The sequence below is a fragment of the Callithrix jacchus genome, chromosome 9 (assembly GCF_049354715.1).
Source record: "Callithrix jacchus isolate 240 chromosome 9, calJac240_pri, whole genome shotgun sequence".
Taxonomy (NCBI): domain Eukaryota; kingdom Metazoa; phylum Chordata; class Mammalia; order Primates; family Cebidae; genus Callithrix; species Callithrix jacchus.
The window spans coordinates 4,003,765-4,029,179 of record NC_133510.1 but is presented as its reverse complement, the minus strand read 5'-3'; the positions used below and the strand labels follow the sequence as shown (position 1 = coordinate 4,029,179).

At 43.0% G+C, this 25,415-nt stretch overlaps 1 protein-coding gene and 1 non-coding gene across 6 annotated transcripts in view; one reads left to right on the top strand and one right to left on the bottom strand.

Moving 5' to 3' along the window:
• The first annotated feature begins 645 nt into the window (after window positions 1-645).
• Window positions 646-25,415, top strand: part of AEBP2 (AE binding protein 2) — a 115,144-nt gene continuing 90,374 nt past the window's right edge. For 4 of the 5 annotated variants that reach the window (XR_008473585.2, XM_035255194.3, XM_035255195.3 and 1 more), the window contains exons 1-2: window positions 646-1,323; window positions 20,059-20,266. Coding sequence is in view for 4 of the 5 variants with exons in the window: in XM_035255194.3 (XP_035111085.2) it covers window positions 656-1,323; window positions 20,059-20,266 (876 nt within the window). In the remaining variant the exon portion in view is untranslated. Of the gene's footprint in view, window positions 1,324-1,567; window positions 1,679-20,058; window positions 20,267-25,415 lie in introns of those variants that run through there. The other variant, XM_035255197.3, reaches the window with a different exon arrangement.
• LOC118144595 (U6 spliceosomal RNA) lies at window positions 4,896-5,002 on the bottom strand. The gene has a single exon (XR_004729363.1). It is a non-coding gene; the product is annotated as a U6 spliceosomal RNA (small nuclear RNA).

Genomic DNA, 25,415 nt, shown 5'->3' with positions numbered 1-25,415 from the left:
CCCCGAGGGTTGAATAAGGGTGAATTAAGACCTGTCGCCCTATGTTGCACATATAAATTTAGTACCTTGCACCGTAGTGTATTTTTGCCCATTTTTTAAGCGCCTCTCTTCGTAGACGGCAGGCTCCTTCCATTCCTGGCGCAGCGCCTGTACAGTGGGGACAATCCCCAAACACCCCCGGAATGAATGAGTTCATCGTGAGACCTCGGAACGCTGTTAAAATCCCCGGCCAGCGTTGGAGTTTTCGTTCCGCGTGTTCCTGGGCTTCGAAGCCCGGCAGGGCGTGGGAAGGCCCCGAGGAAACCCTGAGCACTCGCTGGGGCTGGGGCTGGGGCCGGGGCAGGGGCAGGGGCCGGCGCCGGGCGGGGGCGGGGGCGCGGGCGCGGAACTCGCGGTCGGGGGAGGTGCCGCCTCGTGCCGCCGCGCAGGCGCGCAGCCGTCTCCGCGTGAGTGCGCGTAGTCGCGCGCCTGTCCCCGCGCGGGCTCCGTAGCGCGTGTACAGGCTGACGCAGCTCGGGGGCCCTCCTCCTGCTCTGCAGCGGCTCGGCGTAGTTTTGGGCGTTTGGGAGGGGGCGAAGGAGCGAGAGTCGAAAGAGGGAGGCGGCGGCGGCGGCGACGGGGAGGAGGAGGAGGAGGAGGAGGAGCAGGCGCCGCCATGGCCGCCGCTATCACCGACATGGCCGACCTGGAGGAGCTCTCCCGCCTGAGCCCTCTGCCCCCCGGCAGCCCTGGTTCGGCGGCTCGGGACCGGGCTGAGCCCCCCGAGGAGGAGGAGGAAGAGGAGGAGGAGGAAGAGGAGGCGGAGGCCGAGGCGGTGGCGGCGCTGCTGCTGAACGGCGGCAGCGGTGGGGGCGGCGGAGGCGGCGGCGGAGTGGGGGGCGGCGAGGCGGAGACGATGTCGGAGCCGAGCCCCGAGAGCGCCAGCCAGGCCGGGGAGGACGAGGACGAGGAGGAGGACGACGAGGAGGAGGAGGATGAGAGCAGCAGCAGCGGCGGGGGTGAGGAGGAGAGTAGCGCCGAGAGCCTGGTGGGCAGCAGCGGCGGGAGTAGCAGCGACGAGACCCGATCGCTGAGCCCCGGAGCCGCCAGCAGCAGCAGCGGGGATGGGGACGGCAAAGAGGGCCTGGAGGAGCCCAAGGGACCGCGGGGCAGCCAGGGCGGCGGCGGGGGCGGCAGCAGTAGCAGCAGCGTCGTCTCCAGCGGCGGCGACGAGGGCTACGGGACTGGGGGAGGCGGAAGCAGCGCGACCTCCGGGGGCCGGCGAGGCAGCTTGGAGATGTCGTCGGATGGGGAACCGCTGAGCCGCATGGACTCGGAGGACAGGTCAGTGCTCTGCAGCGTTTCCCCTTCCCTTCCTCCTCTTGAACTCCCGGGCCCCTCAGAGGGGGACCAAGGGGACTTTTTGCCGTGATCCCCCCTGCTCCCCGAATCCTCGGCCCCTCCCCCAGGCTCTCAACTCGGAAATCTTTCTCCGCCGCCGCGCCCCTCTCGCAGCGGATCGCGGCTTCCAACTCTCAAACCGTTCCCCCCCAACTCTCCTTTCCCCGCCCTCTTTCCCCTCGGCGCTGCGCTCCTCACGGACCTCGGGACGGCTCTAACTCGGAAACAGTCCCCAGACGGGCCCAGATCCTCTGGCGGAGCAGAAGAGGGCCTTGATGTACACACGTCGGTACTCAAGGTTAGCTTCATCCAACCGTGTTCGGGAACACTTGACAAGTGTTTCCAATATGGCTGGTCTCGCCTGGATTTAACAGAACTTCCTTGTCCAGGCGAGAGACCCCAGCTATCACTTTTCTCTACTTGAAAACAGGACTGTTCTTTTATTTTAAGTCATCGCCTCCCAGATCCCTCATTTATAGTCAGTCATGTGGTCTCTAACGTGATGTTAACAATCTTTTCTATTTGTTTTGCGAGCATGTCTGGGAGAAAGTTTTAAACACGTATAAATCGTTGTGGAAAAGAATAGTGAATTGATGGTCTTTTAAGATAATTTTGCGGCATCAGAAAGTTAAAATCATAACAAAGTACAGTCCTGAAGGTACAGCGTAGTTTGCGGCTTTATAGTAAAGCTTCAGCGTGAGAGTCATGGTTTTACATGATAATATTTAAAGCCACGCGTTGGAGAGGTCTCGGAAGGAATAAGTATTGTTTTTCTTACTAAAGCTTGTTAGAAGTAAGTGGAGAGTGACAAAAATGAGCATTTTTTTAAAGAACATTTAAAAAGTGTGACAGTATGTGTTTAAATTGTCCTGCCATTACTTTTGATCTCTTTGGGCTAGTTGGATTTTAATGTACTTTTTAAAAAACGAGACTTGCATCGTGCGTATTATGCCACTTCTAAAATGTATTAGCATTTATTTTGACCCATCTGCTTATGTTTTGACAATCAGATTTTTTTTTTTTTATACATGGTCCCCGGAAAAGCATAGCAATGGAAATTTTAGTGGTATATAGTGATTTTTATTTGAGTTTAATGTTGTGAAGTTCTTAGAATTCTAATTAATTGATTAAAAACGAACACTTTAGTTATAATGTTACAAGTAATACAGAGTCCTGGATAATTTGAAAATCCTAGCATTAGATTCTGTTTGACATCAACGTCTAATTAAGAAAATATCTTGGAGTAAAGTAGACTGTAAAAACTTGAGAAAAATTGTGTTGAGGCCGGGTGGCTCATGCGTGTAATCTTTGGGAGGCTAAGGTGGGCGGATCACCTGAGGTCGAGAGTTCAAGACCAGCCTGACCAAAGTAGAGAAACCTGTATCTACTAAAAATACAGGGTTAGCCAGGCGTGGTGGTACATGCCTGTAATGCCAACTACTCGGGAGGCCGAGGCAGGAGAATCGCTGGAACCGGGACCTGGGAGGCAGAGGTTGCAGTGAGCCGAAATCACGGCCCTGCACTCCAGCCTGGGGATGGAGAGAGACTCCATCTCAAACAACAAAACAGAAAAAAAGAAAAAGAAAAATTGTGCTGAACTGTGTAGGCATGGGTAGGAAGGAGAATGTCTTCAAGAAAATTAAAAATTAATGTAAACTGCACTGTGAAGCATGTGCTGTTTTCCGTCTCTAATACTATCACACATCTGAAAGTTGACACTAGTTTATAGAGTCAGCATCTACTACATTTTTCATTTACCAAGTATACATGTATGCGTGCCCAGCATTGTGCAGTTTAAATGTCTGCCATGTCATTCTCACAACTGTGGCGCAAGATAGGTATTATTTTGACTTTGGTTTAACCGATGAAGAGGAAGTTGAGTATCTTACTCAGGACAGTACATAGAGCATGGACATGGTGGAGCTGAATCTGAGCAAAGGTTCTCAAGTCCTCTGTTATTTCCACTTAATAATTCACCTTAGTGGAGTCCTGGCTTGGTGCCTCATGTATGTAAGCCTAGCACTATGGGAGGCCAAGGTAGACAGAGATCATCTGAGGTTGGGAGTTCGAGACCAGCCTGGCCAACACAGTGAAACTCTGTCTACATTAAAATTACAAAAATCACCCTGGAGTGGTGGCATATGCCTATGGGCCTGGAGTTGCTTGAACCCAGGGAGGCGGAGGTCGCAGTGAGCAGAGATGGTGCCACTGCCCTCCTGCCTGGGTGACAGAGTGAGACTCAAAAAAACCCCCAAAAAACAAGGGATATATGTCAGAGTTTTGTTTTTAGTTAGTATCTATTTATTAAATTACTTCAGGAGACAAAGGAATTATTGGCTAAGTAAATTTCAGGAAGTAGAGTTTTGGCTTCATTTGACAGGTATTAGCTTGAATATATAATTTTACATCTTATTTCATAATAAGTATATTGCAGGTCTCACAAATCCAACTAAAGTTAAAACTTGATAACCAAGCAAACTTGGTTTTCTTTTTTTTTTCCATTTTTTGTAAACTTGGTTTTCTTAATGCTTAAACATTAGAGGCTACAAAATACTGTTTAATGTCATCATTTCAGGGTAGTAGATTTGTGACTTGTATGAAGAAGTCTTACTAGTGAAACTGGCTTATGGTCTTGATAATCTTAGTTCTAAAACATCTCCTATTTGCCTTTGAGATTTTTCTACCAGTTATTTTGAATTTGGAAAGGATTCCTAGTTCCCATAAACTGCTGTAGATTACATCAAACTGGATTTTATAGATAGCTTTCATGGTAAGAGAACTTCATTTTTGTAACTAATGGAAGGATAATCTTTTTTTTTCTTGAGATGGAGTCTTACTCTGTTGCCCAGGCTGGAGCTCAGTGGTATGATCTCGGCTCACTGCAACCTCTTCCTCCTGGGTTCAAGCCTCATCCTCCCAAGTAGCTCGAATTACAGGCGGCTGCCACCACACCCGGCTGGTTTTTTTTTTGTATTTTTGGTAGAGACATGGTTTCACCATGTTGACCAGGCTGGTCTCAAATTCTTGACCTCAAATGATTTGCCTGCCTGAGCCTCCCAAAGTGCTGGGATTACAGGCTTGAGGCACCACACCCAACCTCATGCCTGGTATTCTTCTAAATTCTGGGGATACAGCAGAGTATAAAACAAAGCCCTTACCTCAGAGACAATCACGGCACAAATAAGTTGGTAACAGCGAGTAACGTCTATTATGAAGTGCTGTCTGATCTGGAATACCCAAAAGTACTCTATCAATTAGGTGTTAGATGTATGGCAAGAATCTGCAAATGAGTTTTGCAGAAATTTGCATAAGGATATGGTAGACCAAAATATTTCATTACAGCAGCTACATTTTAATCAATTTTCTATGTCTGTGGTGGGCCTAAAAGCCTTCATATACAACCTTTCATTTTAAATTGTTAATATGTACATGCAGAGAGTTATCTTGTAAAAAAAAGGGAGCTAGGTTTTTTTTAGAAGATAACTAGCCGCATGTACGTATTAACAGCAATTAGAAAAGAAGTGGAATGCTTCCTAAATTTGCGTGTCATCCTTGTGCAGGGGTCATGCGAATCTTCTCTGTACTGTTCGAACTTTATCATGTATAATGCTGAAGCAAGCACACCGGTTTTCTGTTGGTAAACAGTTTTGGAATGACTTTCCTAGTAATGGGAATTTGTTGTGGTGGTCTCACTCATGATGAATTTATTTTTGTGATGAATAGTTTGCATTTGTGAACATAATATATTGGTCTTAAAAACTAAGACCCATTGTGCCCCATTTAGTGGTAAGAAATGATGTTATCTTCTCAGATACTTAGTTTTTAAAAGAGCAGCCTAAAGAGATTCTTGGATTATTTTCTGTAAATTTTGACATGGTACATTCAAATTAGAACTTGAGCCAGGTATGGTTGCTCATACCTGTCGTCCCTGTACTTGGGAAGGCCAAGATGGGAGGATCCCTTGAGCCTAGGAGTTCGAGACTGGCCAGGGCGATGTAGTGAGATCTCATCTCTACAAAAAATGAAAAAATTAGCCAGACGTGATGGCACATGCCTCAATTCCTAGCTACTTGAAAGGCCGAGGCGGGAGGGTCATTTGGGCCCAGGAGTTTGAGGCTGCGGTGAGCTATGATCTGCCACTGTGGTCAAACCTGGGTGACAGTCGGAGCGTATTGTAGAGTCAGTGACTTAAGGTTTTGCGGGAGGGGAGACAGATTTTAGGCTTGGGTGGATGATGAGGGAGAGAATCCAGAAAGTCTGAGACATACAGGCAGGAATGAACCTAGCGTGTTCAGGAAACTCCTTCCTAGATCTAAGGATGCACACTGGACTTGGGAATGAAGAATTAGTCGCTCAAGTGAGGCTGTTCATCCCAACACAAGGATGTACATCTCTCAATATAGGTTAGTGAATCAAATTCTTTTCCTTCTCTTCACCTTCTGTCTGTATAACTCCTAGTTCACATTGAAGCCTTACCTTGAACAGGCTGGTTCCTTGTTAGACATATTGCCAGCATTGAGTTCTTTATTGCTTTCACCACAATATGGGTAATTGTTTTTTTTGTTTGTTTGTTTGTTTTGAGACGGAGTTTCGCTCTTGTTACCCAGGCTGGAGTGCAATGGCGCGATCTCGGCTCACCGCAGCCTCCGCCTCCTGGGTTCAGGCAGTTCTCCTGCCTCAGCCTTCCGAGTAGCTGGGATTACAGGCACGCGCCACCATGCCCAGCTAATTTTTGTATTCTTAGTAGAGATGGGGTTTCACCATGTTGACCTGGATGGTCTCGATCTCTTGACCTCGTGATCTACCCACCTCGGCCTCCCCAAATGCTGGGATTACAGGCGTGAGCCACCGCGCCCGGCTGGGTAATTGTTTGCTATTTATCTCTGCTGCTGGATTGTGTGCTCCCTGAGAAGAAAAGCCATGTCTGTCTTGATTGGACTTTATCTGTAGCACCTGGCTGCATAAATGTCATTTATTTCTGAATGTGTTACCTTGAGGATTGAATTTGAACAATAGTTTGCATTGTTTTTCTGGACACACCATCACTAGAATAACTGAGGGAACACTGAGTAGTGAAAGAGCGTGGAGGTGATCTCAAAATTGGCTTTCTTGTCTGTAAAATAGGAGCAGTGTCAGGGTGAGTAAGGTGACACAGACGCGGCATGTCTTTACTTCTTGGACTTACTCATATACCCGTTTCTCGTGAAGAGATGTTGTAGTGGAAAGAATGTTCCAGCTGAGGATAAGTGATCAGTATTGCAGTGTTGGCTTTATTGTCGTCAGGAAATTTGGCAAATCCTTCATTTCTGTGAAGCTCACATTGATTCTTTTTCTTAAAAATGAGGGTCTTTGACAAAACAGTATGAAAAACTTTGGAGCTCAGATGCGAGGATACTGCTGTAGACTTGGCAAGCGCCTTAAATGTAGTTAAGCAAATAGATTATATATTCTGTTCTTCCGACAAACCCAGAATATTGCCACGTGTGGCTTTGCTATATTCAGGATCTCAAGGATATTTTAGGTAGGTTCTTCTGAGTTTAAAAATGACCATATTTCTTTTTTAAAAATTAGTTAATTTTTGAAAATAGAGATGAGGTCTCGCTATGTCGCCTAGACTGGTTTTGAACTCTTGAGCTCACATGATTCTCTTCTCAGCCTCCCAAAGTGCTAGGATTACAGGCATGAGCCACTGTGCCTGGCCAGAAGTCATTATATTTCTGTTTCATATTAATGGTGTGGTATTAAAATACCCATTTGTGTTTATTTTCTCTAGGCTGTAACATTTTTAAAAGTAAAGATCAAGCCAGGCATGTTGGCTCACACCTGGAATCCCAGCACTTTGGGAGACCAAGGCAGGTGGATCACTTGAGGTCAGGTCCAGACCAGCCTGGCCAATATGGCGAAACCCTGTCTCTAGTGAAAGTACAAAAATTAGGAACATGTCTGTAATCTCAGCTACTTAGGAGGCTGAGACAGGAGAATAGCTTGAACCCGGAGGTGGAGATTGCAGTGACCCAAGATTGTGCCATGCACTGCAGCCTGGACAAGAGAGCAAAACTCCATGTCCCAAAAAAGTTAAAGATTGGGTCTCATTTATACTCGCAGAACTTACCTTCTGTACTCATACATTACCTGAATTCATTCTCAGTAATTGGTTGAATTCAACTGAATGTGGAAATACCTGATTGCATATTTCTTCTTTTTCAGTTTCATTAGTGTGGCTGATGAAAGAAAAAGAGAACAGTTGTTTTTGTTTTGTTGTGTTTTTTGCTTTGAGACAGGGTGTTGCTCTGTCTGTCACTCAGACTGGAGTGCTGCGTATCATCACAGCTCACTGCATCCTCAAACTCCTGGACCCAAGTGACTCTCCTGCCTCAGCCTTCAAAATAGCTGGAACTACAGGCATCCACCGCCATGCCCAGCTAATTTTTTCATTTTTTGTAGCAATGGGGTCTCCCTGTGTTGCCCAGGCTGGTCTCGAACCCCTTAGCTCAAGCAATCCTCCCTCCTTGGCCTCCGAAAGTGCAGGGATTACAGGTGTGAGCCACCACTCCTGGCCGTCATTACTTTTCATAAATACTTTTGAAAGTACCAAGATTAGCCTGATGTAGTGGCGGGTTCCTGTAACCCCAGCTACTCAGGAGGCTGAGGCAGGAGAATCACTTGACCCTGGGAGGTGGAGGTGGAGGCTGCAGTGAGCTGAGATCGTGCCACTGCACTCCAGCCTGGGCGACAGAGTGCGACCCTGCCTCAAATAAATAAATACATAAATAAATAAAACCGAGAATAGATGAATTGGCAGTAGATTTTTTAGTGTTTTAAGTTAATCTTGGAAGTTGTTGTTTCAACATGTGTTTTGAGGTGTTGAGTCAAGAATGACTGGTCATTCCTGCCAGACTATATACTGAAATCATTTGATAAGGTTTTTTTCCTCAGTGTTTTCTTAGTAAAGATCTTTTTATGATTTAACACTGAAAAACTCAAATGTAATTGCTTCTTTATAAAATGGGTTGTTCTTCATAGTGGATTTTTTTAAAACATACCATCTTCGTGTATATACATTTTTAATGTCTGTAAAAAGGTAAACCTAAGTTCCTAGTATAGTTGTGTTGAAGTGGAATGTTTCTAGTGTTTGTGAAGGTGTCAACTGTTTGCTGATCTTTTAAGCTGGGTGAAAATGTGGGTGAAGTAATCTTAAAGGGTGATAGATTTGATATGAGAAGTTTAAAGTAATGTGCTCAGCTCATAGTGGTGATAAAAGAATGCAGCCACCTTGTTTCCCATAGACTATATTTCATCATTGTTGCATAAAGTCCCTTTTGGCCAATTTAATGAATGTTGCTGGGTCTTCAGGAAAAAAAACAGTTTGTCTTTAACCAGAGAAATAATTGTGGGGATAGAAAGTAGTCTTTTTCTTGATGATAAAAATGCATTTTAGCTTTTTAAATTACAGTGATAATAGCGTGTAATAATAGTGATACTATCTTGGTTTTGGCTAAGGATTTCTAGTGTGCTTCCAGTTAACTTTTTAAACATTATTTTAGTGTGACAAAGCCATGTATTTTACTTGCCTTAAAAAAATCCTACTTAAGGTTCTTACTGAAAATGATGAGCATTTACTATGTGCAAAGCACTAACTAGGTTTAGGAGTTTACTCTGAACAAAGGTTTTTTTTTTTTTTTTTTTTTGAGACGGAGTTTCGCTCCTGTTACCCAGACTGGAGTGCAATGGCACGATCTCAGCTCACTGCAGCCTCCGCCTCCTGCTGGGTTCAAGCAATTCTCCTGCCTCAGCCTCCTGAGTAGCTGGGATTACAGGCACGCGCCACCATGCCCAGCTAATTTTTGTATTTTTAGTAGAGACTGGGTTTCACCTTGTTGACCAGGAGGGTCTCGATCTTGACCTCGTGATCTACCCGCCTCGGCCTCCCAAAGTGCTGGGATTATAGGCGTGAGCCACCGCGCCCGGCCTGAACAGAGGTTTATTTATAGGTGACAGTACAAATTTACTGGATCATATGGAAGTAGAGTTCCTTCCACCTTAGATGCATCCGAAGGGCCTTAGGGAAATGTGACTTATTTATAACACACACACAAAACACATGTAATAGACACTTGTCTTCACCTTTTTCCCCCTAATTGTTTGAGTTTAAAGAAAGCAAAACCAGGTGGCCTTACAGAATCTAATGTGTCTAAATTCCTTAATCCTGTTTAAGATCAGTTTTATGATTTAGTCTTTGTTCTTCCTAAGTAGAAAAAGTTACTGCCCCATTGCTCTGGGAAGGAGTATTTGGAGTTGAATTTTATGTTGTCATTGTTCTGCTCAAATCCGTTTCCATGGACGAGGTTGTAAATTTGGGACAATTTCTACCTGAGGACAGTGTTGCTTTCTGTGACTGACCATGAATTAATTTTATGAAGATGAGTCGTATTAATCAAATTTAATAGTTTATCTTATTAGTAAAACTATCTGCCTGAATGGGTCAAATTTTATGTATATATTTAATTATCTCTTTTGTGTTACACACTATGAATGTACAAAACCAAATAACTTTTGCTTGTGTGCTACACTAGATGAAAGTTTTGCATACTAGGTGAAAATGTCAGCCTGGTGTGGTGACTCATGCCTGTAATCTCAGCACTTTGGGAGGCTGAGGAGGGAGGATCACTTCAACCCACGAGTTTGAGACCAGCCTAGGCAACATAGTGAGATTCTATTTTTCTTCCTGCCTGTCCCCCTCCCCAAAAGCCAGATGTGGTGGTGCACACCTGTAGGCCCAGCTTCTCCGGAGGCTGAGGTGGGAGGATCGCTTGAACCTGGGAAGTTGAGGCTGCAGTGAACTATGATTGTGCCACTGAACTCCAGCCTGAGCAACAGAGTGAGACACTGTCTCACAAAAAAGTGTCATTTTTTGTTTGTTTGTTGCACTAAAGGAGTGTTAATGCCACTTTGATGTATTATAGGCTATATTTCAGTTATTTCCTAATCAGTAATTCAGGTTTCTCCTTTGAATGCATAGTAGTATGACAGGGGTTTTTTGGCATTACTGTTTTGCACTGGTTTGACTATGGGCAAATCCCATTTTGTGTCTTAGTTTCTCTGGAAGAAAACGGTACTAATAACACTTGTTAGAGTTGCTGTAAGCATTGCAGAGTTAATACATAATCAGCATTGTTCCAGTCATTACAGCTGCATGACAGCCCTTTTCCAACATTTAGTGGTTTAAAACTGCAGCATTTATGCTGGGCACGGTGGCTCACGCCTGTAATCCCAGCACTTTAGGAGGCTGCGTCGGGCAGATCATGAGGTTAGAAGTACGAGACCAGCCTGACCAACATGATGAAACCCTGTCTCTATTTAAAAATAAGAAGAAAAAACTACAGCATTTATTTTGCTTATGAATCTGTGATCTGGGCCCGGCTCTACAGGGTCAGCTCATTTCTGCTCTGCTTGGTATCAGCTTGTAGAAGCACCTTAAAGACTGGAAACTGGAATCAGAATGCTCACTGACTCATGGCACGTTTCTGTCACGTGTCTGGTGCCTGGGCTGAGAACACTCAAAACTGCTGGGGATCAGAACAGCTGGGGCTTCTCAGGCATCTTTCTCTAGCTCTGTGTATGTTCTTCACGGGATCTCTTCAGCTTTGCGGCTTCACAGGAGCCAGATTTCTTATCTGGTAGTTGAGGATTCCCAGGCTGAGTGTTCAGAGAGAGAGCGAGCCAGGCTGAAACTGTTCCTTTTTATGACTTTAGCCTTGGAAGTCTGGCAGTATTACTTCTACAGAAGTCTCAGGCCTGATCAGATTCAAGGGGAGGTAACACAGACCACACCTGTATAATGAAGAAGAGGAGTAGGATGGGATCTTTCAAAAATGACCATGTTTTAATTTTTTTTTTTTTTATTTTAAGACAAGGTCTCACTTGCTGGGTTTCCCAGGCTGGAGTGCAGTGGCTATTCACAGGCACAGTCGTGGCATACTGCAATGTTGAGCTCTGATACTCAAGCCATCCTGCCACCTCAGCCTCCTGAGTAGTTGGGACTACAGCTGTGCATCACTGCACCTGGCGTAAAAGTGGCCAACTTTTGTTATTTATTATTTATATGTTTTTGAGATGGATTCTTGCTCTCTTGCCCAGACTGGAGTGCAGTGGCATGATCTTGGCTCACTGTACCTCTCCCTCTCAGGTTTAAGTGATCCTCCTGCCTCGGCCTCCTGAGTAGCTGGGATTACAGGTGTGTGCCACTACACACAGCTAATTTTGTATTTTTAATAGAGGTGAGGTTTCATCATGTTGGCCAGGCTGGTCTTGAACTCCTGACCTCAAGTGATCCGCCTGCCTTGGCCTCCCAGAGTGCTGGGATTTTTATTTTTATCAAGACGGAGTTTACGATCAGGAGAAGGGCAGAAAAATTAAAAAAAAAAGAAAAAGAAAAAGAAAAAAGCAGACTGAGTTTTCACCATATTGCCCAGGCTGGTCCTGAACTCCTGGGTTCAAGTGATTTGCCTGCCTCGACCTCCCAAAGTGCTGGCTGGGATTATAGGCATGAACCACTGCTCCTGGCCAAAAGTGGTCATCTTTTAAAAAATACAATCTGACACAAGCACATAGAACAATGCAGAATATATAGCAAATGCTCAGTGTTAGCTGCTGCTATAAAAAGTGGGCACAAGATTTAGAGTGCCTTTTCCTATTTTATGTGGTAGGTTACGTAATTGCTTTTTTTTCCTTAAGAGTCATAACATGTAACAGGCAAGATTGTTATGGTTTTTTCTTTTTTGGTTCATGGTTTTCTTGAAGTAACCTGTTTCAGTTGGTTGTTTTAGCTTTTAATCCTTTTGTTAACCCTAGAATTAATATTAGGGCACATAATTGTAATCTGTTTCAATGAAGGGAGATGACAAATGGTAAGAGTTGTGTATTAGGTGTACAATCTCAGACTTCTTAAGATACAGGGGATTCTTAGATACTTTTGCAATGTTTTGAATTTTACCCTTCAAGAAATTTGATTATAAGGGTGGGAGAGACATAGTGTAATCTTTCTAGTATAAGTGGCAGTTTTATAGATGAAAGGAATATCACCTGTTAGATGAATGACAGCTTACGTATTAATGTGATTAGATTAAGACTTCCTTTGTATTGTTGTAATGCTTACCTAGTTTGATCAATAGGCTTTTAAAAACTATGTAGGCTTACTTTCTTCTAAGATTTTTTGTAGAGATTGGGTCTTGCCATGTTGCCCAGGATGGTCTTGAACTCTCGGCCTCAAGCAGTTCTCTCACCTTGGCCTCCCAAAGTGTTGGGATTACAGGCGTGAATCGCCATGCCTGGCCTGTATACTTCTTTCTTTCTTTTTGTGATAGAGGTTTGTTCTTGTTGCCCAGGCTGGAGTGCAATGGTGGTCTTGGCTCAGCTCACTGTGACCTCTACCTCCCGGGTTCAAGCGATTATCCTGCCTCAGCCTCCCAAGTAGCTGGGGTTACAGGTGCCTGCCATCACACCGTGCTGATTTTTGTATTTTTAGTAGAGATGGGGTTTCATCATGTTGGCCCGACTGGTCTCGAACTCCTGACCTCAGATGATCCACCCACAGCCTCCTAAAGTGCTGTGATTACAGGCGTGAATCACCACACCTGGCCTATATACTTATTTCTAAACATAGCTTTTGTCAATTATAAAGTTAAACTAAGCTGGGTGAGGTGGCTCAGGCTTGTAATCCCAGCATTTTGGGAGGCCAAGGTGGGTGGATCACTTGAGGTCAGAAGTTCAAGACCAGCCTGACCAACATGATGAAACCCCATCTCTATTAAAAAAAAAAGAAAGTTAAACTAAGTTCATAATGCTAATTCTTATCCTCTGTTAAATATTCCTCAGACTGGTAGAATTTTTGTCTCCTTACGTCTCATGGGTGTTTGTGGATGATACATATTTATGTCAGTTTTAGCATCCAGTTTCTTTCTTTTTCTGAGACAGAGTCTTGGTCTGTCACCAGGGCTGGAGGGTGGGGGAACAGGATCATAGGTGACTGCAGACTCCACCTTGGCCTCCCAAAGTGCTAGGATGACAGGCTTGATTTACTGTGCCTGGCCTCCAATTTATACCTTTACTCTGTTTGACTGCTTGGCCCTGCAAATCTGATTTGCAGATATGGACAGTTTTTTTGCAATCTCTGTGTGTACCTTAATTCTTTCTTTTCTAAAAATAGAGACAGGGTCTCACCATGTTGCCTGGTTGACTGATCTCCAACTCCTGAGCTCAAGCCATTCGCCACCTCTGCCTTCCCGAGTGCTGAGATTAACAGGTGCGAGAAACTGCACCTGACCACGTTAGTTCTGCTGGTGTAGGGACAGGGATTAGTAGTGAGGACATTTTATTTGGAAGACAACATTGCTTAATGACCTTAATTGTCTTCATTTCCCGTCACAAGTGCAAAAGTGACCAGAACCTCAAACTTGGTACAGAAACTCTAATACTGTTTTTTGTCAACTTTTTTTTAGATGAAGTCTTGCTCTGTTGCCAGGCTGAAGTGCAGTGGCGTGATCTTCGCTCACTGCAACCTTTGCCTCCTGGGTTCATGCGATTCTCCTGCCTCAGCCTCCCGAGTAGCCAGGCATGTGCTACCACGCCCAACTAATTTTTGTATTTTCAGTAGAGGCAGGGTTTCACCATGTAGGCCAGGATGGTCTTGTTCTCTTGACCTTGTTGTCTGCCTGCCTTGGCCTCCCAAAATGCTAAGATTACAGGTGTGAGCCACTTCGCTTGGCCTTACGTCAACTTTTAATTGTTACCCCCCCCCACACACTTGGCTAGTCCTGTAAGTGAAGGGAGCATTCAGAAAGTAATTGTAGGGGAAGGTTTTTAATTGGTTAAGGTATAAGGTGTATGATTTGCAGGCGTGATTAAATGTGAATGGAGATGTGAAGGCTTAAATTAGGGTGGTGGAAACACCAGTGCAGCAGAGCCGTAGCCTTTTTACTCAGTGACATATTTATAGAACATTCTCAAATTTGTCTATTTTAGTTTTTCTAATGTCAGTAAATTATACTTGGTTTCAGGTTTTACCCTCTCAATCCTTCAAGTCGCTGTCCTCTACATTCCTTTAAAGTTAGACATTTCAGTGCTTGCTTTGGAAGCAAATATACTAAAAGAAATAAAGTTGGACATTTTGGTAGGCTAGACCTCACTAAAGATATGGGGAGAAGAGAATGACCCAAAGTTACCAGAAGAAGACTGCTGATAAGGTTTGCCCCGTCCATTTACCTCAGACTTCTGAGATAGAACCTCGCTCTGTCACCAGGCTGGAGTGCAGTGGCACAGTCACAGCTCACTGCAGTCTTGGACTTCTAGCAATCCTTGTACCTTGGCCTCTTAAGTAGCTTGGATTACAGGCGCGTGCCAACATGCCAAGCTAGTTTTTTTTCCCTTGAGATGGAGTCTTGCTCTTGTTGCCCAGGCTGGAGTGCAATCGTGTGATCTCCGCTCACTGCAACCTCTGCCTCTCAGGTTCAAGTGATTCTCCTGCCCCAGCATCTCAAGTAGCTGCTTATTATAAGTGCCTGCCACCACACCAGACTAATTGTTTTTTTTTTTTTTTTTTGTATTTTTAGTAGAGACAGAGTTTCACCATGTTGGCCAGGCTGGTCTCGAACTCCTGGCCTCAAGTGGTCCACCCTCCTCGGCCTCCCAAAGTGCTGGGATTACAGGCTTGAGCCACCGCACCCGGCCTAAGTGGTAGTTTCTTAAAGATTATTTGCAGTGTGTATCAGAAACCAAACTTTTCTCAGTTACTTTAAGACCACAGTTTTGTCCTTTAGTCATGATAACATAAGCATCCATGTATTGCTTCCTATGCTCATGTACCTTGTCATTTAGCAAACTGCTCTTTATAACTTTCTCAATATTGGCAATCCTGTCGGTCCTGGTCAGGTCCGACAAGCAGATACTTGCCTGGAAGTAATTTGAGTCTCAAAGATGGGGCTTTTCTGGATGTATGAGTGAGATGGGCTTCGAATTTTCAAAGGAAACCATTTTTATAATATCATACAGTTGATTGCTCTAGCTGTTGGGAGGAATCAGAATCTGCAATTAATAAGGGCCATTTGATTGATGTGCACATGAAGGTTTGAGAAATACTGCTTTAGGTTATCCACGCGATCTGCACAGTGCGAGTATATCGTCTGGCTTAGGCATTCTTCCAAACAGCAGGCTATATAGGTCTTCACATTTCATGCAATCAGTAAGTGTTCATTGAAAAGGATAGTTAACTGTGTGAAAAGATGTTAACGTGGATGGTTCTAGAAATATAAGTTTAGGTGGATTGTCTCTTGTTACATAACGTATTATAGGAGGAAGGGCATTGCTTTCTGTGAAATCCCTATGTAGCTCAGTGTCCTGTCAAAATCAGAAGTTACCTGTCATTGTTTTCTGTTCTCTGCTGTTGCCTTCATCAGTTGTGAGAATGGAGAAGACCACTGGTGGCAGCATGTGTCTGGGGCCAAAAGGGAGTGTGACGGCTTAGGATTGGGTACTTCCTGGAAGTTGGAGGAGCCTAAGGGGGGCTGTGAAGCAGAACTTCGTGGGCCCTCTTCAGCCTGGGGGAGACTCTGTGTGGGGTGTCTCGAGTGTCCTGGGGACCTGCCTTTGTATTCACCATACCTTCTCGGCCATTGCATTCGCAGCTTGGTCCCCAGTGGTAGGCAAAGCTCCTGCCCTTGACACATTATGCTGTCTTTATGAGGAGCTCTGTCCACATGAGGTACTGTTTCAGATGTGTGATGCCACCGTAGACGGACTCAGCAGTGCTTTCTCTTCTCAGATTTTGGACTTCGTTGTATGGTTCCCTTTCTTTGGGAAAGATAATGAGCAAAAGTACATTAAGTACTATGTAGATAGATTGCATAATGATGTTTCACAGGTATATAAGTCTCTCTTCTTTTTTTTTTTTTTTGAGACAGTTTCGCTCTTGTTACCCAGGCTGGAGTGCAATGGCGCGATCTCGGCTCACCACAGCCTATGCCTTCTGGGTTCAAGTGATTCCTCTGCCTCAGCCTCCTGAGTAGCTGGGATTACAGGCACACGCCACCATGCCCAGCTAATTTTTTGTGTGTTTTTAGTAGAGACGGGGTTTCACCATGTTGACCAGGATGGTCTTGATCTCTTGATCTCGTGATCCACCCGCCTCGGCCTCCCAAAGTGCTGGGATTACAGGCGTGAGCCACTGTGCCTGGCCTTATGAGTCTCTCTTAACCCTCACTGTCCAGTTAAAAAAAATGGTCTTTTTTTTTTTGGTCTTACCAACAGAGGCATTGATTTGGTTTTCAACTGATGTTGGACCTTTTAATCAAGTGCAACATGGTTAAAATGGTATAAAAGGGTGTATACAGTGAAAGATAGGGTTCTCTCTCACTCTTCCCTTCCCCCAAACATTTAGCTGAGTTTTGTATATCTTTCTGTAGCCTTGGAGACTAGCTGTATCTCTGTCTCCCTCCCTCACTTAGGTATGCAGATTGGAACATTACTATGCACTTGTGTGGGTTTTACTTAACTATACCTTGGAGATTGTACCACGGTAGTTCATTGAGTTTTTATTACTTTTCCTGAGATTGTTTATAAATTGGGTATGATTAGTTGTTCACTTAGAATTATTAGTATTTGCCTTGGAATTAAATTAGTATGGTTTATGTAAGTATTTGCTTAGAATTGAATGCTCAAAAAATATAAAGCAAATGATAGAGAAAATAGGTAACCGTGTCAGGGTTAAGGGCTTCTTGATACTTGAAATTTCTAGAGTTTAAATAAAATTTGTATTTCAGTATAGAAAATCACTATTCCCGATTTATTCCTGCGACAACAAACAATATATGTGTATTCAGATCTTCAAGAGCTGATTTCACATTTGATAATCTTATGGAGATTACAGAATTTTAGAATGAAGCCATAGAGTTGCAATTTAGGATCTATATTGATGAGGCAGGTAAATATATATTTACTGCATTTAACTAGCTAGGTAGGTAGTCAGGTGAGCTCAGATACTAGAATAGCTTTTAAAGGAAAGCCTGAGCCAGGTGCAGTGGCTCACGCCTGTAATCCCAGCACTTTGGGAGGCCGAGGCGGGTGGATCACGAGGTCAAGAGATCGAGACCATCCTGGTCAACATGGTGAAACCCCGTCTCTACTAAAAATACAAAAAATTAGCTGGGCATGGTGGCGCATGCCTGTAATTGCAGCTACTCGGGAGGCTGAGGCAGGACAATTGCCTGAACCCAGGGGGCGGAGGTTGCGGTGAGCCGAGATCGCGCCATTGCACTCCAGCCTGGGTAACAAGAGCGAAACTCCGTCTCAAAATAAAATAAAATAATAAAATATAAAATAAAGGAAAGCCTGAGACTTTTTTTCATGTTTGAAGCATCCTACAAAAATATCTTTGCTTTTAAGAATGGGTACGTTTCTACCATGGGCAAGAAAACAAGACTCTGCCTCTACAAAAAGTAAAAACAGCTGGGTGCAGTGCCTCACACCTGTAGTCCCAGTACTTTGGGAGGATTTCCTGAGCCCAGGAGTAGGAGACCAGCCTGGGCAACATAAAGAAACCTCATCTCTACAAAAATTTAAAAAATTTAGTTAGCCATAGTGGTGCCTGCCTGTAGGCCCAGCTACTCAGGAGGCTGAGGTGGGAGGATCCCTTGAGCCTGGTAGGTCAAGGCTGCAGTGGAGCATGATAGCACCACTGCACTGTAGGCTTGGCAACAGAGTGAAGACCATGTCTTAACATCCCTCCACCCTCCAGAATGGGTGCATTTGATGTTAGACACGGATCATTATAAAGCTTACTTAATAAACTAACAAAATTCATGTAAATTTTCTCAGGTGTGAGCAAATAGGTCATATTGTATATAGGTGAATTGTTGTTGTTGTTGTTGTTTTCTGAGATGGAGTTTGCTCTGTTGCCCAGGCTGGAGTGCAGTGGCGTGATCTTGGCTCACTGGGGCCTCCACTTGCCAGGTTCAAGCAGTTCTGTGCCTCAGCCTCCCAAGTAGCAGGGATTACAGGTGCCTGCCACCATACCCAGCTAATTTTTGTATTTTTATTAGAGATGGGTCTCACCATTTTGGCCAGGTTGGTCTTGAACTCCTGACCTTGTGATCCACGCCCCTCAGCCTCCCCAAGTGCTGGGATTGTAGGTGTGAGCCACTGGGCCCAGCCTGAATGTTCTTTTTTAAAATAAGGTATATGCTCTAATAATTGTGGTTGAGTGTCATGATGCCTGCAACTTTCAAATGATTCAGAAAAACAGATTACAGATAGCAAATAGGGCAAAGTGTTAATTGAATTCAGACTTAGGTATACTTTGTGTCTTTGAAATTTTCCATAATAAAAACTTGAGGGGAGGGAAGCATGCCTCTTTAAAGTTAATATAATTTTCACAATTTGACTTGTGGTATTGCTTAAATTGCAAGCAGATACACAACTTTTCTTAGATTTAGTCTGAAAACATTCTTCCTCTTGACACTTATGATTGAAGAGACTTTGATGTAATTTATTATTGAGAAGATTTTGAAAAAAGAAAATAAGTGAATTACTTTTAAAATGAAGGCAGAAATGGGGTACATTTTATTAAGGTGTGAATTTTTGAGTGTTTTGCCTGTTGATATATACCTTAAGTAAATAAAAGAGTCACTACTCTGTAATAGTTTATTTTTGAGACAGAGCCAACAACACCCCGGCCTGTTGTTGATCAGGCTTGAGTGCCCTGATGCAATCTGGACTCACTGCAACCTCCGCCTCCCGGGTTCAAGAGTTTCTCCTGCCTCAGCCTCCTGAGTAGCTGGGATTACAGGCGCCCACCACCATGTCCAGCTAATTTTTTGTGTTTTTAGTAGAGATGGGGTTTCACCATGTTGGCCAGGCTGGTCTCAAACTCCTAGCCTCAGGTAATTCACCCACCTCGGCCTCCCAAAGTGCTGGGATTACAGGTGTGAGCCTCAACGCCTGGACATATGTAATACTTAGTAAATAAAAAGTAAAAGGGATTGATTGGCATTGTCTTTTTTTGATGGCTAGAGTTAATATAAAAAAAAAATTAGGTCCAGGAGAATATTTTTTATTTGTACTGTAGAAAAATCAGAGACCAGTTTTCTCTCTCCTGCTTTTTTATTTAGCAGGGAAAATACTGCAAAGTTTCCCAAATTCTTTGACGTGTAAAGAAGTAGGATGTGGCAACAGTTGTATTTTCAGATTAATGAAAAGACGAGGTCAGCAAGTGATTTGCAGAGCCATAAAGATAATGCTTTGATTGTGAATTATTTACAGCTGGAAACTCTTACTGCCTCGTGCTGCTTTGAACTGTGGAAAGGATGAGATGTGATAAGCTGTGTGTGTGGGGGTGTGGGTGTGGGTGTGGCTTGTTTTCTGTAGGATATAGTATCGAGTTCATGCCTGCCAAAAGTTTGCTGAAATTATTCCATATCTGATTTTGAGGTACTGTCGTGTTTCTGTCTTGATATACTTCATTGCCAACTAATTAATTACAAAGCATTGTTTCCTAATGGGGAATATGGTTACTATGCTTTGTTCACTTGGAGCAGAATGTCAAGTGGTAATCTTAATTAAATATTTATAAGATCATATTCATGTTAGTGAATTTCTAGGAATAACACAGCCTTTTTTCTTCTTTTGTAGCATAAGCAGTACTATAATGGATGTAGACAGCACAATTTCCAGTGGGCGTTCAACTCCAGCAATGATGAATGGACAAGGAAGCACTACTTCTTCAAGCAAAAATATTGCCTATAATTGTTGTTGGGACCAGTGCCAGGCTTGCTTCAACTCTAGCCCAGATCTGGCAGATCACATCCGTTCCATACATGTAGATGGTCAGCGAGGAGGGGTTGGTTTTATCATTTCTTTTTTTCACTCCCTGTTTTCATTAGTTTTATTAATTTATAATTGCTAGTTAGGCTTTTTTGATGATAATAATTTGGGATTATTTTTACACAGGGTTCATTTTTTCAAGTGAATATTTAATAATTATTTCCCATATACTTGATAGAATCAAAGAAAAATAGGCTCTGTGTTGGATTTTAGTTTGCTTTTAGATATGTTATTTTAAAGAAATTAGACTTTTTAACATATGTTAGGTGGCAATATTATACATGAGTACCCTGTATTCCAAGGTTCTGATGTTTTGAGTTGAGAACATTTAGAATTAGGACTGTTTGGTTTTCCTTTGTTAGAGGATCCTAAATTATTCCTGATGCTTAATTAACTGGGGAGACTATTGGTACCAGGATTAGTATGGCAGTTCTATTAAATGACAACCTGAACTCGTTATTTGTGAGTGAGAATTGATCATCTTTCCCAGGTCTTGTCACAGCTGCTTTAGATAGAAAGTTCTGATTAGTCAGTATTGACCTATATCTTTTCAGGAATACATTTAATTGTGTTAGTTCATGTAACTTCTATTGGGTAATGAGAAAAGAGCTAAGCAAATTGGGTAAGCCAAAGGTAATGCACCAAAATAATAATTTACACATGGTTTCAACTTTACCTAGATTTTTGTTGAATGTATTTTTCAAAATTAATGTCGCAGGACTGGTAATTTACTAATATTAGGCCACACGTCTCCTATCAGCTTGCCATCACTATTGAACAGATAACTGAGATGGTAAAAATCATCATGGTTTACGTTAGTGGGTAACTGTTTCCAAGGTTCTATTGATATTTTTTAGAGTATAGTATTGATCTTTTTTGTTTTTTTAAACATCCAGTCAAGCCAGCATTTCTAACATTTTAACTAGTGTTGTCATACTTGAATTTTATTTTACTTTTTTTGAGGCAGAGTCTCGCTCTGTTGCCCAGGCCGGATTGCAGTGGTGTGATCTTGGCTCACTGCAGCCTCTGCCTCCTGAGTACAAGTGATTGTCCTGCCTCAGCCTCCCGAGTAGCTGGGACTACAGGCGCTTGCCACCATGCCTGGCTAATTTTTATATTTTTAGTAGAGACGGGGTTTTGCCATGTTGGTCAGGCTGGTCTTGAACTCCTGACCTCAGGAGATCCGCCCACCTCAGCCTCCCAAAATGCTGGGATTATAGATGCAAGTCACTGTGCCTTGCTGAAGTTTCGTTTAAGACATACTCATCCCTGTCACAATATAATGTGTTAGCAGTCTTTGATTATTCAAACTTGATACGTAAACACTGGGACACTTGTCTTCTTGTTAGAGTTAATATGTATGATATCTAAGTAACAGTAAAATGTTATACTTACATATGATCTGCTAATGAACCATGTCCATCCTACAGCATATTCACTATAAAACTCCGCTCAGTGGTCAGGCGATTTTGGTAACCCAGGCTTCTCCCCCAGGCCATATGTCAGATACTTAGAGCGAAGTATCTTAGCAAGTTGGTTTTCTAGCTTTTGTAGATCAGCCTTTTGTGAGCCAGTGCTTGATGTCACTTGGTATATACCATTTTTGAGCATCATGGCATGATGTTTTTTTGTCACTTGAATTAGCAGTCGTATTTAGAATCACTAGCTATTTGGAAGATCACTGGGGTTCTCTTAGTAGATGTGGGAGAGGGGAATTTCATATTTCTGAGTCCTGGAATCCTGCAAGTTGAATTGGCATACAACCTGATGAGAATTACTGCTCTTTACAGATTTGTAGGAAAAATGCAGTTACAAACAGATTTTTATTAAATTAATTAATTAATTAATTAACTTATTTATGAGACAGAGTTTGGTTCTTGTTACCCGGGCTGGGGTACAAAGGTGTGTTCTCAGCTCACTGCAACCTCTGCCTCCCAGGTTCAAGCAACTCTCTTGTCTCAACCTTCCAGGTAGCTGGGACTACAGGCATGAGCCACCACATCTGCCTAACTTCTGGTATTTTGTAGAGACAGGGTTTCACCATGTTGGCTGGGCTGCTCTCAAACTCCCGACCTCAGTGATCCACCATGACTATTGGGCCTCCCAGCACTGATTTTTAAAATAATTAAATGTATCATGTAATAATCACTGTAACCATATACTTGTATCTTAGTGATGTTATAGAACTAGGTATGAAAATCTTGATATTTTTCCCATAAGTGTAATGTTGAAATGAAAAATCTTCCATGTCATTTCTTGAACCCTTATTCAAAATACCGCTTGATTAGCAATAATAAGATTCTCTAGCTGATTTTAAGAGTAATGCTATTTTGACCAAAGATAGGGGTCCTGATCTTTGAAGGAAATTATTTGCTAAACTATAAATGTAATGCTTCAAAGAATGGAAAAAATGCATCCCAGTTGCTTCCGATATACCAGTTATTGATGTAGACTGTGCTGTTTTTTTTTTTTTTTTTTTTTTGGTAGAGGTGGGATTTCACCATGTTGCCTAGGCTGGTCTCCAACTCCTGGACTCAGTCCATCTGCCCGCCTTGGCCTCTGAAAGTGCTAAGATGACAATAGACTATGTTTTGAGTGCTAAAATGTGAATGAGAGTTTGAAAACTTTGTACTACTATAAAAGACAAGAAAATTCGATCTGATTTTGTGCTTTGAGGTTGGCTTTGTGTTGTTGTTGTTTTGAGACAGAGTTGCACTCTGTTGTCCATGCTGGAGCGCGGGGGTGCAACCTCAGCTTACTGCAACCTCTGACTCCTCCGTTCAAGTGATTCTCCTCCCTCAGCCTCTTGAATAGCTGGGATTACAAGTGTACATCACCACGCCCAGCTAAGTTTTTAAATTTTAATAGAGACAAGGTTTCACCATTTTGGCCAGGCTGGTCTCGAACTCCAGACCTCGAGTGATCTGTCCTCTTCAGCCTCCCAAAGTGTTGGGATTACAGGTATGAGCCACCGTGCCCAGCAGCTTTTGTGTTTTGAAGAGTAGTTGTTGGCTGAAACATCAAATTTTTTTCTTTAAAATATTTTTTTTTTGCTGGGCACAGTGGCTTACACCTGTAATGCCAGTACTTTGGAAAGCTGAGGTGGGTAGATTGCCTGAGCTCAGGAGTTTGAGGCCCGCCTGGTCAACATAACAAAACCCTGTCTTTACAAAAATTAGCTGGGTGAGGTGGCACATGCCTGTGGTCTCAGCGCCTTGAGGGGCTGAGGAGGGAGGATTGCTTGAGCCCAGGCGGTCGAGGCTGCTGTGAGATTGGGCCACTGTACTCCAGCCTGGATGACAGAATGAGACCCTGTCTCAAAAAAAAAAAAACAAAAACAAAAACGTTTTTAATTTACAGTTCGGGGGCATTAAGTACATTTACCTTATTGTGTAATTGTCACCCATTCTCTGTCTCCAGAACATGTAAATTATCATCCCAAAGTGAAATCTGTACCCATTGAACAAACTACTTTCTGCTCCCACTAGTTCCTGGTAACCACAGCTCCACTTTCTGTCTCTGTGTATTTGACTGTTGTAGGTATCTAATATAAGTAGAAAACACCTGATTTTGTTGGTTTAATTATTTTTTTAGATTTCTTATTTCTTCTTTCTCTCTTAAGTGTTAAAGTGTCATCATGGAACAGAAACAGATGAGGAAAAAATTGGTAACCCTAGAAGATTTTATGCTTCTGATTATTGAAAGATGACAATTTTACTGGAGCAGTAAGTTAGCAAGATCTAAACTCTATTAATTTCTGTTCTTTTTCTCATTCTGCTATAATCTTTACCCTGGGAAAAAAACAAAACCATACAACCACTTAGCATCGTTTTTTTCCCTTTTTAGCTGTTAATGTTGCTGTGTTCATGTGGACTTCTTTGGAGGCTGAGTTTAGATTTTCCTGGCCTGATTTCTGCATTAAAATTAAACTAATCATTTAAACACCAAATTATGAATACACTTTTTTTTCTTAAATAGAGATGGGGATCTCACTGTCTTGCCAATTCTGGTCTTGCCTCAGCCTCTCAAAGTACTAGGATTGCAGGCGTGAGCCAGCATGCCCAGATGAGTATACCTTTTTAAAAAAGAAATCATGAGAGTGCTTTCTACAATTTCAAAAATAAAAACAAGACAGGCAAAAAGAGAATCTCTTAGTGTTAAATATGATAGAATTTTTTGTGTTATTTGGTTCATACTTTTTTATTTTTTGAGACAGTCTTACTGTTGCCCAGGCTGGAGTGCAGTGATGGAAGCTCAGCTCACTGCAGCCTCCACCTCCCAGGTTCAAGTAATTCTACTGTATCAGCCTCCTAAATAGCTGGGACTACAGGCATGTACCACCATGCCTGGCTAATTTTTGTGTTGTATTTTTTGTAGAGATGGGGTTTCACCATGTTGTCAAGTCTGGTTTTGAACCCCTGACCTCAGTTGATCCGCCTGCCTCGGCCTCTCAAAGTGCTGGTATTATGGGCGTGAGCCACCATGCCCAGCCTAGGCCCATGCTTCTATGTGTTACTGGTTTCTGAAGGTTAGACTCTGAGTTACCTTACTAATCAAATTTCAAATCCCAGAGTCCTCTTAATATACACCTAAGTCTTGGAAGGTGGGGAACTTGTAGGACTTTAGAGGCTCAATGTAAAATATGTTAGTGTATTTTCTTTCTTGGCTATTTCTCACATAAATACAATTTCTGGAAAGAAAGCTGTTTAGGTTTCTTGATAAACGATTTATTTTCTGTGGTCATTTCAGGTTTACTTTTGCATATATTCTTTGGTGTGTTTTTTGTTGAGGGCAAAGGGTGGAGATTTTGGGCAAGGGAGGAATATGATAGGGTACTATTGGAAGACTTGAATGAGTCCAGTTAACTGTAGCACTCAGGAGGTCAAGGTTGCAGTGAGCTGTGATTGTGCCACTGCATTCCAGCCTGGATGACAGAGCAAAATGCTGTCTTAAAAAAAAATGGTCTTGATGGTACCATGGAATCATCCGTCCAACTCCTCTGCCTGACTTTTGTGTTTCTTTTTTTCTTTTTTTAAATGAGACAGAGTCTTACTGTGTTGTCCAAGCTGGTCTTCAACTCCTAGGCTCAAGTAGTGCTCCCGCCTCAGCTTCTTGAGTTGGTGGGATTCCAGGAATGTACCATCACTCTCAGCTGCTCTTCCTGA